Source organism: Gymnogyps californianus, chromosome 3, assembly GCF_018139145.2.
Source record: "Gymnogyps californianus isolate 813 chromosome 3, ASM1813914v2, whole genome shotgun sequence".
NCBI classification, from domain to species: domain Eukaryota; kingdom Metazoa; phylum Chordata; class Aves; order Accipitriformes; family Cathartidae; genus Gymnogyps; species Gymnogyps californianus.
This window is the reverse complement of record NC_059473.1, coordinates 13,915,260-13,926,370: the sequence shown is the minus strand read 5'-3', so window position 1 is coordinate 13,926,370 and position 11,111 is coordinate 13,915,260. Positions and strand designations below refer to the sequence as shown.

The 11,111-nt window shown below is 58.3% G+C and overlaps 2 protein-coding genes across 6 annotated transcripts in view; one reads left to right on the top strand and one right to left on the bottom strand.

Annotated features, from left to right (window-relative positions):
• Positions 1-825: 825 nt before the first annotated feature.
• On the bottom strand, positions 826-2,437 carry LOC127014034 (testis-specific serine/threonine-protein kinase 4-like). The gene is given in 4 exon segments (XM_050893049.1): positions 826-1,077; positions 1,080-1,188; positions 1,555-1,769; positions 2,231-2,437. Coding segments are annotated over 4 exon segments (783 nt in total).
• A 2,782-nt stretch (positions 2,438-5,219) lies between these two features.
• PPP2R5D (protein phosphatase 2 regulatory subunit B'delta) overlaps positions 5,220-11,111 on the top strand; it is a 30,694-nt gene continuing 24,802 nt past the window's right edge. For 2 of the 5 annotated variants that reach the window (XM_050893162.1, XM_050893161.1), the window contains exons 1-3: positions 5,220-5,278; positions 6,200-6,283; positions 10,222-10,242. In XM_050893162.1, the coding sequence (XP_050749119.1) occupies positions 5,252-5,278; positions 6,200-6,283; positions 10,222-10,242 (132 nt within the window). In that variant the 5' untranslated portion in view covers positions 5,220-5,251. Of the gene's footprint in view, positions 5,279-5,935; positions 5,937-6,199; positions 6,284-10,221; positions 10,243-11,111 lie in introns of all 5 variants that reach the window. The other 3 variants (XM_050893163.1, XM_050893160.1, XM_050893164.1) reach the window with 2 other exon arrangements.

The following is an 11,111-nucleotide window of genomic DNA, read 5'->3' as shown; positions in this document are numbered from 1 at the left end:
ACTGGAGCAAGTGCTGCAAAGGGCCACAAAGATGACGAAGGGACTGGAGAAACAGTCCTGGGAGGCTGGGGGTGGCTCTGCTCATGGTGGGAACCTCCAGATTCCTGGGCCCTGGCAGCTCCTGCGGTCACAGAGGGGCTTTGAATGGAGAGATGTCCCCAGATGTGGGGGCTGCTTTGTGGGCTGGAGGGTGATGCCACCATGGATTGGGGGAGGTCCCTTGCAGGGGCTCTCCATGATGGGAGCTCTGCAAGGGAAGAGGGAGCCAAGAGAGGGTTCAAGTCTTTTATTAGCAGCTCCCTGAAGTCGAGGGGCCCCAAAACTGCATATGGGTGCCGAGTGCTTGGTGGCCTAGGTGCCCGAGGGCAGGTGCCCCGGGGGCAGGAACCAAGAGACCCAGCGGGTCCAGAGCAGCTCGGCAGCTGAGAGGCACTGGCGGGGCTGGGCACAGCAGGTGCAAGATCACCTCCTGGGGGGACACGGGGGTCATGGTAGGGCCTAGGGGAAGCCCATCGTCTGGGAGACCCCTGCACACTCCCACCCCAATGTCCCTGGCCCCTGGTGCCCCAGCTGCCCCCAATGCTCCTCAATGCCACCTAGCTCCTCTACTGCCCCCACAGCCCCTGCAGTGCCCTCCAGCTCTCCCCTGATGACCCCCAGCTGCCCTCCAGCACCCTCCCCATGGCCCTCAAAGCTCCCCATGCCCTCTCATGGCCCTAGCTACCCCTTAATGCTTCCTAGGTGCCCCCCAAAGCCCCATAGCTGTCTCCCATTCCCCTGACCCCCATCTTCTGCTCTCCCACCCCCCAATGCCCTCAGTGCCCCCTAATGCCCCTCCAATGTCCCCCCAGCCACCCCCAGGCCCCCACCTTGCAGTCCTGGGGCAGGGGCTGCCTTCGGGGGAAGACAGGGGAACGCTGGGAGGAGGGCATAGAGGACGACCCCTGTGCTCCACGTGCCTGCCAGGAAGGGGTTGTAGGGCTGCACCTGCAGGATCTTGGGACAGGTGTAAGCATAGGACCCGCAGAAGGTCCGGCTCAGCACCGCCTTGGCGGGCAACCCTGCATGTGGGGAGGCCCCGAGGGACTCCCCACTGGCATCCTGCAGGGCCATCCTCCTGGAGAAGCTGGGATGGAGACCTTCACATTGTCCTTGCTGTCCAGGAGAAGGTTTTTCAGCTTCAAGTCCCTGCAGGGGAGAGACAGCATGTGCTGGGAGCCAGCAGGAGCAGATGGCAGCTGTGGGGAGGGGGAGGTCAGGGGCCAAGGAGGGAGCTGTGGGTAGATGAAGGGCCAGGGGTGCCTCTAGGAGGAGGAGGGCTTGGACTGGGAGCTGTGGGGCAGGTGGCCGTGTAGAGGGAGGGTAGGTAAGGGTGCAGTGCGGCAGACGGAGGTGTGGAGGCAAAGAGAGGCTTCCAGGAGGCCCTTCATTGCCTGGGCTGGGGGGAGTGATCCTCCAGTCAGCATGGCTGGGGCCCTGCAGAGCCCTCGCTGGCTTGGGGAGCTCTGTCCCCAGCTGCCAGAGCAGGGACCCCATGCCCCCGTGCTCACCCACGGGTGGACGCTGGCCCTGCTGTGCAGGTAGGCCAGAGCGAGGAGCAGCTGGGAGAACCAGAGCCCTGCCTGGCCCTGGGAGCAGGGTCCCTGGCTCTGCACCCACTCCAGGACGCTCCCCGAGGGGGCCAGCTCCATGAGGAGGTAGAAGCCCGTCCTCATCTCCATGCCTTGGCACAGCCTGACGAGGTGCTTGTGGCACAAGCCCTTCAAGACCTGTGGGCAGCAGGGGCTTGACGGGACAGGCCTGCCCCCCTCTGGCCCCCCTTTGCCTTGCGCCCCCTGCACCACCGGCCTTTTTGCCCACCAATGCTGCCCTAACCGCTGGCAGCTCCCCACAAAGTGCCCACCACGGCTGCCATCCTCCTGAAGCTCCCACCACCAATAGCTCCCTGCCCCTCTGAATCCCTGCCCATTGCCCCCCGGTGCCCCCAATGCCCCCTACCGCACGGACTCCCCCAACCACTCCCTGCCTCAGGGACCCCTCCAATGCCCCCGCCCTGTTGAGCCTCCCAGTAGCACCGCTGCCCATGAAGCTCCCCAAAGGGGGCTCCCCCTGCCCCCCTTAGCCCCTGATGCCCCAGGGACCCTCCACTGCCCCCTCTTGCCGTGCAGCATTTCGTGATGCTCAGGGGGGCCCCCCGCTGCCCACTGCCAATGACCCCTGCTTGTTCTGCCTGCATCTGATGGGGCAGGAGCTTCCTGAGGTCTTCCTCCAGCGCTTCCCTTTTGGAGATGACCTTGATGGCCACCTTGTGCCACAGTGGGGGGGCTGCAGCCTCATACACCTCCCAGTAGGCACCGTGAGCCAGCAGCAGCCCCAGCTGGAAGCCCAGCTTCCCCAGCACCAGCATGGTCTCGGGGTCGGGGGGCACCTCCTCCATGCCTGTGAGCAGCACAGCTTGGGGGGGTCAAGGAAGGCTGGGGGGACCCCAGCTGGAACCAGGTGCCCCCAGACCTCTGTGCCCCTCCCAGCCCCCAGCACCCCTCACCCTCCTCTGGCCGTTTCCTCCAATTCCTGCTCAGGGTTTGGCCCCTGGCACAGCTCATGCCACCGTACCGCAAGTGCTGGCAGCAGCCACCCACCTGCCGATGACCCACTGATGACCCACTGAGGTGGGGTGACAGGGAGGGCAGCCGGGATGGCTGCAGGGCACAGTGGGCAGGAGCAGATGAGGACCCTCTTCTCCTGCAGCTTTGCAGCAGTAGCTGGCCAGTCATTTCTGAGAAAGCTCCTCGAAGCCGCCTAGAACCACCAATAGCCACAGCTGAGACCCAGCCTCCCAGCTGGAAGGTCAAATACCTGAGCTGGCCTAGAAGAGCCCTTGGATCTGCAGCAGCAGCAGCAGCAGCAGCAGCGCTGAGGTCCCCAACTTGTGCTGCTCAGGCAGCGAGAGGGGACAACAGTCAAGCACGCTCGCTCAAGGGGGGACGATGCACGAGCCCTCTCGCTGCCCGCCCTGGGCTGAGGACCCCACACCCTGGAGCCATCACAGTCCCCCACCCTTGTCATGCACCTGCTGCCATGGAGATGGCAGCTGGGAGGGTGTCCCCAACTCTGGGTGTGGGGGGAGTGCTGCCAGCAGCCCCAGCCGGGGGGATGCAGAGCTTGCTCATTGGCGTTTGCTGCAGGGGCTGGACTCTGAGGTGTCCTGGGCCGAGAGGCCGGGCAGCTGGCAGCAAAGGGCTTTCTGGTGAAACCTCTTCCAGAGCTCTTTCTTTGGCAAACTTGGAAAACTACAGTTTTGCTCTTTGCAACGCTCCCTGCTCTGGGCAAGCACATCCTTCATGACCAAGACTAGGCTGGAAATTGAGACTGGCACAGGGCAGACCTTGCTGCTCATGTGCTTGCACTGGGTGTGCAGGGCTCCTGCTGGAAAAGGCAGCTGCTAGGCGGCTGAGGCAGTGGGATGCAACTCCTCTGCTGGCAGGTTCAGGAAGATTAGGCCCAAACACCACCTGCTTGGCACTGGGAGGAATTCAGGGGCCAATAGCAGCTTGGTGAACAGAGGAACTGCAGGGAAAGCCAATCCAGAACTCAATATGACAACTTATGAAAGGTAACGGTGATAGCCATGAACTCTTCAAGCAAGCGGCTTTTACCTGCTTACACTGGTGCGCTGCCCTGCTCACAAGCACCCAGAGGGTTGTGCCAGTGCTCTGGCCAGGGTCACTCGTGCATGACACGGGAGAGGGACAACAGCAACCAGGGCCTTGTTCTGCTCCTGGGGAACCTTGAGTGCCAATGGCTGTCAAGCCAATGATGATAAGCACACGGACAATAAGCTGTTGGACTGATCTTTTATAATAGTCTCAGGGAAATTTTTTTCCCCATGTGCCATGCCAGGTTTGTTCACCTGATGACTTTGAAAAGTTTGTGCTCCTGCTGAAGCACCTCTGTCACAGCCCAGTGCCCCTCTTTGCTCCCCACCACATCCCATCTGAGTGTGCCCTGTGCAGAGTGGCTGTGTAGGCCTGAGGACCCAACATGGATTTCCCAGTAATAAGCCCACAGTGCACACAACGCAGGCTGTAGGCAAAAGCTTCACCTGCTCAAAGTCAGAGTGATCCTCACCACCAGCTTGGCTAAAGTGAATGGGAGCTCTTGCACCTCTTGCAGTAGGCCAGCAGCCACCATCTTAAACACACTGACAATAAGCTTTTGGACTGACCTTGGACTCTCTAGGCATCACAAGCCCTAACTGCGTGGCCCTTTGCCAGCAGGTCCCGTTCAGTTCAGGTCCATGAACTTGAGGGCAGCTTGCTGCCCACTGGTTGCTTTTCCCCACGTTGATCATCAGCTTGAAGGCAATGTCTGCAGGCTGTTGGAGGCTGTCCTCCTACTGTGAGGATGCAGGGCCATCTGCCAATGAGTTGTCCGAGTTGCCCCATGCAACCCATGTCCCAGGAACAGGCTCCTCCATTATCAGCAGGGGCACTGCTCTGGCTCTGCTGGGCCTTGCAATGCTTCCACACACACATTTCCATCCGTTTTTGGATCCATCCATCCACCAGCTTGCACTGACCCCGTTATTTCCATCAACGTCCTCCCAAAGCCATGCCTCGGGGCACCAACAAGCACCTGCCCCGCAAAGGCAACAGGCACCTCCCCAAGCAATGCAGAGGAGAGCTGCGCAGGACGCAGCAGGAAAAGGACCCCCGCCACTTTTACTCCCGCCCTGCGGGAGGCATGTGCACGCAGCAGGGACCCGGGAGCCCCGGGCAGCTGCTCCGCGCCTCCCCCCCGTGGCCGGGCGCCTGCCAGCGCCGGGGCTCCCGTGGAGATCTGCCCCTGCTCGCACGCCCCTAGAGCCACTTCCCTGTGGGGGACCCCCCGGCACGGGCACGGGCACGGGCGCGGGCACGGGCGCGGGCGCCTCCGACCCGACCCGACCCGCCCGCGCCGAGCTGGGGCTGGGGCTGGAACCCACCACGGACCGGCAACACCGCCCGCATCGCCCCGGAAGAGCCGCTCGCCCGCCGCCCCGCTCCGCCTCCCGGGGGCGTGCCCGGCGCCGGTGCGCGGTTTCGCCAATAAGAAAAATCTGCTGCCCTGCGTCAGCGCCGCGCGGCGGCGGCGAAGGCTGTTGCTAGGCAGGCCGGCGCGGCTGGCCCAATGGGAGCAAGGCGCTGCGGCCGGGCCGGGGCGCAGGCGGCGGCGGCGGCGGGCGCGGAGCGGCTGGGGCCCGGCGCTCACCATGCCGTACAAGCTGAAGAAGGAGAAGGTGCGGCGGGCGGCGGCGGCGCCGGGGTGCCCCCGCGCGGGCCGGGCGCGGCCCGGTGACCGGCCGCCCGCTCCCGCCGCCCTCCCCGCCGCGGCCTTCCCTCGGCGCGGCCCTCGGGCGGGGGCGCGCGCGGGGCTGCGGCCGGTAGGGGGCGGGGGCGCGCGCCCGGGGCGGGCGGGGCGGGTGGTGCAGGAGGGCGGCGGGGGCGCGCGCCGGGCGGGGGGCGGGGGAAGGGGCGGCCGCCGGTGCAGGTGCCCCCGCGCGAGCCCGGCGGGGGAGTGGGGGCTGCGGCCCGCCCCGCGCGCTTGGGAGGCGGCAGGAGGTCGCGGGGGCTGCGGGGCACGGCCGCCCCTCCCCCGCGATGCCCCCAGTGGGGGAGGTACGGCCCCACCCGTGACCCGGCCCCGCTGCGGGACGGCCAGCGGTGGCTGCCGCGGCCCCGCTGCGGGGCGGCCCGGCGCTGCCCGCAGGCGGGGTGGCGGCCCGGATCCGCCTCTGCCGCCGCCCGGGGCGGCCGGGCCGGGCCCCGTGCCCGCCGAGGCTGTGGGTGCCCTGCACCTCGTAGCTCCGGCGGGCAGCGGCGGGGCCGTGCCCTGGGGAAGGGCTGGCCCAGGCTGGGTGGGCGCGGGGCCCTGTCACCTGGAGGTGCCTGGCCAGGGTCAGCCTGCGGTGACCGGTACCGGACGTGCCAGCACTGCTCCTGCTTGGGCCCGTGCCCCCGCCACGGGCATCCGCTGCCAGGGCAGTTGTTCAGGGTGCCCTTCTCAGGGGAAGAGGGCTGGGAGTCACTGCCCGAAGCAGGGCTTACTGCAGGGGTGGAGGTGGGGCGGGTCTGTGGTAGTGCAGAGCTGAACTCTGCAAAGAGATGCTGAAATTCTGCACAAGGTGAAATTTTCTCTGAACATGTTTTCATCATTTCAGGAGTCTCCGAAGTCTACCAAAAGCGCCACAAAGCCTGGCAGCAGCAGTAGTGGGAAGGATGGTGGGGCAGAGAATTCGGAAGAGGTAAGGTTTTCACCTTGGATACAGCAGTGTGCGTGTGCAACTCATCTTTGAGGAGGAATAACATCTTTCATTCTAGCTACTTCAAGCTGCTCTGCCACATAACGTATGTCACCGGGATCTTAAGGAATCAGAGAAGACAGCAGCAAACACTAAAGTTACGGTGAAGTTAGTTCCCCTTGAAAGTTGACCCAAAGGGAACGATGACTGTGGAAGAGACAGGATGAGTCTCATACCCTGCAGCCCTGTTAAAAGAGATTTGGCGCGAAGCTGACGGCGAGTGCTGCTCACAGAGGTGGGCAGAGCGTGGTACAGTTGGGTGCAGAGAGGAAAGAGCCACGGTTATCAAGAAGGAGGAAGCCTGACAGACAGGAGCAGCTTCTTTGCTCCTGTCAGAGCAAAGCGCAATAAACTCTGTTGTCACCTTGTGTCAGAGTGGGAGAGTAGTGAGAAGCAATAGAAAAGGAACGTGTTCTTCTGAGGCATTTTCTGGGGGAGTGAGATTAGGAAGTAATGGATAGGACACCTGAAAGAACAGAGGTAAACTGCTAGAGATTAAATGGTTCTCCTTTGGTATAACAGCCTTGTTGCTGAACACAACATTACTCACAAGAAGGCACAGTGTATTCCCAGCTGTGCAGCATCTCACTCTCAATTTTTATGTTGCCAAGCTAGATGTGTTAGAATGGCCTCAGCAGAACATGATAATATGATAAGCTGTGCTTAGAATTAGGAAAAATTTGGGTAAACTAGAACTTTGCTGGTAGACTTGAGTTTGTCTGGCACTCAGACAGTGTGGTTGTGGATTTTGAGACTTGGCTCAGAAGACTGTTGTACACGTGTCCAAGGAAGCATGCATATACATGTGGTTTATTTTTTTTAATACTGCAATTTGGCAAACAAGCTGTACCACTTCTACGTCCGTAGAAGCCTGTGTGCTTGAGTCTTGTCTGGAACACGTTGCACTTGTAATTTGGAGAACTGGGGACAGGAGACATGTGAGGTTAATGAAGACTAGTAAGAAGTCTGTAGTTCAGTGGAATGGTCATAGTCAAAATAAGGTTAATTTAGAGTCTCCTTCAACGCATAGATCTGTGTTGCAGAGCCTCAGAAAATATCCCTGCTACTAGCCACTTGGTTTCAGGGTCCAAGCCGTGCTCATGCCTAACCTGTCGTGTGGCCAGCAAGGCATCAGAAGCTGAGTTTGTTTGCCTTGGAGCAGGTAGCAGTTTTGTAGGTCCTCTTTTTATATCCCATCCTGGTCTTGGCCTCTGCCCATGTTATTTTGTGTATACAGCTGAAAACAGCTTGCTGGGAGAGCTGTCTGCCAACTCTGAGGAAGTGGGAGAACTCCTGCCTTGACATCATGGGGTCAGGCTTACCTTTTATTTCTTTGTCACTCTTTGTCTGCTGAGTTCACAGCTCTGGGAAGAGGAAGTAAAGCCTGGGTCTTGCAATGCGAGGGTGATGGATAGCCATCAAAGCAGAGGGCTCTGATGTCCCCATCCAAATCAGTGGTGGGCTGTGGCGCTGCTCTCCTGGTTACAAGTGGTGCAGTAAGAAAAGAAGAACAGTGCAGGCTACAAGCTTCCTTCTGTGACCTGAAATGGCACGTAATGTCTGGTTGTGCCTGGGTGCAGAAGAAACTTAGAAGTGATGCGTCTAACCTTCCCTCCCACAAAACATACCCAGCTACTTCCTCATACTCCAAACAAAATCCAGCCCTTCTTTAAGATGGAAGGCTGGGTCTGCTTTGATCATAGGAACAGAGAGCAGAGCAGAAAGGAGACACCTCTTCAGTGTGCACTACCACAGGTCTCTTCTTCCTTTCCCTGTTGAGTTTGCAGTGAAGTTCTCTCTTGGTGCTTTCCTGTCTCTGGACTGCTCTGCTGCAGAATGGAAGAGAGCTCTTTGCTTGATAAGAAGAAATGTATACCAGTTTGAATGCAATTTTCCTGCTCTTCAGGAAGCACAGAAAGGTATTTTGACTTTCACATTGGGGGACTGTGAGGAATTAGGTAATGTATGCTGGGAGCAAGACTCCTTCCTCGTGTCAGAAACAGGAGGTGGTTTGACTCGTGAAACACCAGGAGTGGTATTGCCTGGTGGGGCTGATGGGCTGAGCCTCGCCTGGGTGCCTCTGCTGCCACTGTGAGAGTTTTGTGCCCTGTAAATTCCTCCATGGAGTTATAATTGGTTGGTTGTCTTTTCTAGGGTGAAAGTTGTGTGCATCAAAGAGAATTTTCTTTTTTCTTCATATCTCAATAGATGCTTACTGGGCTTGCAGCAGGAGAGCAGCATTTGGGCAGCCCTCTTCCAGTATGCACTTTCCTCTCTCACACCATGCTCCAAGGAGCAGGGGAGGACTCAGCCCTAAATCATCCTGGTACCAGAAAGTTGTGACTTGTTTTGCAGGCAAGTTGTCTGGCTGGTGGAATGAGTAAAGCTTGTTGAAGAGCAGCGCTGGTTTGAGAGATCTGAGCAAGTGCAGCAGATGAGGACCTCCTATGGGGATCTCTGTGGAGGGATATGAAGAGGGTAGGCGTCAGTCCAGAAACCCTTAAGCATAATGCTTTGTTCTCTGCAGCGAAGGAGCTTTTAGTGGAGCCGATCTGGAAGGGCAGATATGTTCAAAAGCAGAAGCATCCCCACAAGGGAGAGCAAGTGTTTGAGTTCTCTCATAAGTACAGGGGTAGTGCAGTGCTCTTTTACATGCCCATCTTAAGGTGAAGCTATCTGAGGTAAAGAGCCAGCAGAGCTTGGACAGCCCCTGGCTTTGGGGGGGGCAGTTTGCTCAGGAAGAGACAGGAGCAGCAGAGGAAAACACAAGAGCAGAGAGTGCGAAATAAAAGGTTTGTTTAGTTCATTCCCTCTGGAACATGATGAAGATATGAATGGAGAGAATTTCTGTGTAGCTATTTAAGGAGAAAAAAGAAATAATGTCAGAGACCAAGGCAGTGTTGAGTGAGAGGATGAGAAAGAGTTACTCCTCCTGGCCAGAAAGACTGGGAGAGGCAGCTGGGTGGGGAAGAGAGTTAATGACCTGGAAGTGGGAGCAGGGATTAGCAGCAGCAGTAAAGAGGAGAGAGGAGTTGCTCTGCAGCCTCAAGGGCAGCTTGGAGCCTCGCTGATGAGATTTGCAGCTCTGGGAGAGGGTGCTCCTTTTCACTGAGCTGCTGTATTATGTGCTTTGCAGATATCTCCATGGGGCTTGTTACTGCAGTACCTGGAGTTCATTATTCAGAGACAGGCGTTACAGTGTGTTGATGTTACTTCTGAGGCAGAGAGCTTGATTTTAATAGGGAAGCTGTGTAAGAGCAGACAAAGAGAGCAGGTACTGACTTGAGGGATGGGAAGGGACAAGTCATCTGAGGAGGAGGAGCTGAGAGCAGATCTGGGCTGAGAAGCTTAGCAAGCAAGGGATGCTCAAGGGACCAGTGAGGCAGAAGGGCTTTCCAAGCGGCGATGCACCCAGCCGCGGTAGGAGTGCCTGCAGAGGTGAGGTCATACATGGGTAGGAGAGTGGAGGAGAAGCTGGCACAGCTCAGGGTGGCTGGGGGAAGAGGGTCTCTGTCCCTGGGAGCCTGGGGTGAAGAGAAACGGCACCGAGCAAGCCCAAGGCCTGGGGCTCATTGACTTGTGCAGGCAAGTTCCTAGTAAGGAGGTGGTGGGAACCAGTGGGGAGGAAGTGCTATGAAGCCAGGGAACCTATGCTTGGGGGAGTTCGAACGCGGTTGCAATTGGGGCTGGCCCATCCTGTTGGCACGAGTAGCCGCTCCACTGCAGCGGGAAAGGTGGGGCTGCTGCACCACGCTTGAGCAAGCAGCTTTGTGCTGTTCTCTGGTCCCTTCAGCACGTGCAGCGTAACAGCCGCTGGCAAACAGTGTCTCCCAAGCAGCCGGCTTTGCTGTGGTGGTGTGAGCCCTGCCTGTCAGGTAGAGGCTGAACCTGATCAGGTGCCTGCAGCCATGTAGTGGTCAGCTGGTGTTGATGTCGGGGAAACAGTCTGTGAGGTTGATACCCGTGCATTACGAGAAAAGCTTTCAGTTTTAGCAGTCTGCTGTGTTTTCAGGGATGGAAACTTCAGAGAAGAAAGTGTTAGGAAACTTAAAACAAGCCTCCTCTGATTCATGTGGCCAAGGTAGGAGGTGTTGAAGGCAGAAGGACAGCAGGCCTGCCACAGGAAGCACCTCCTGAAAGCTAGTATTCAGCTTGATGCCAGAAAGTCCATATAGAAGCAATCCATCCTAAAACCCTCTGAGCACTGCAGCGTAAGAGTATATCTGACCTCCTCATCATCAGATTTTCTCTAGCAAACTTAGTTGTGTGATTTTCGCATGTGTATGTCTGTTTCTCAAATAACTAGCAGCTAAACCTGAAGCTGTGTTTTGTCTCTCTTCATGCCAGCTGTTGAAGACTGTAGAAGCTGGTGGCAAGGACTTTTCCAGACCCCTGATGAAGGCAATGTGGCTGCAGCCTGTTAGCACGCAGTACACACACCGTGCTTGGAACATTTGCCTGTGGCATTTCTGGGTGGGTGGGGAGTGCACAGGCATGTCCCATCAGCTAGGAGGACCCATGTGTTCTGCTTCCCTCAGTGTTACCTGTGAGGCTGCCGATGCATCTTTTGTTTCTCTCTATACCGTATTTTCTCCACGGTGGGTCAGCATTCAGATTTTGCCCTTCTTCCCTGTTGAAGGAGAGTGATGCAGAGTAGAGGACTAACTTTCCCAAAAGCGTCTGGACAACATCTGAGTGGCTCATGCTGCCCTGATACCCAAATATTCAGGGTGAGGAATGAACTTCTCACTCTTGGAAGGTTTCCAGCAAG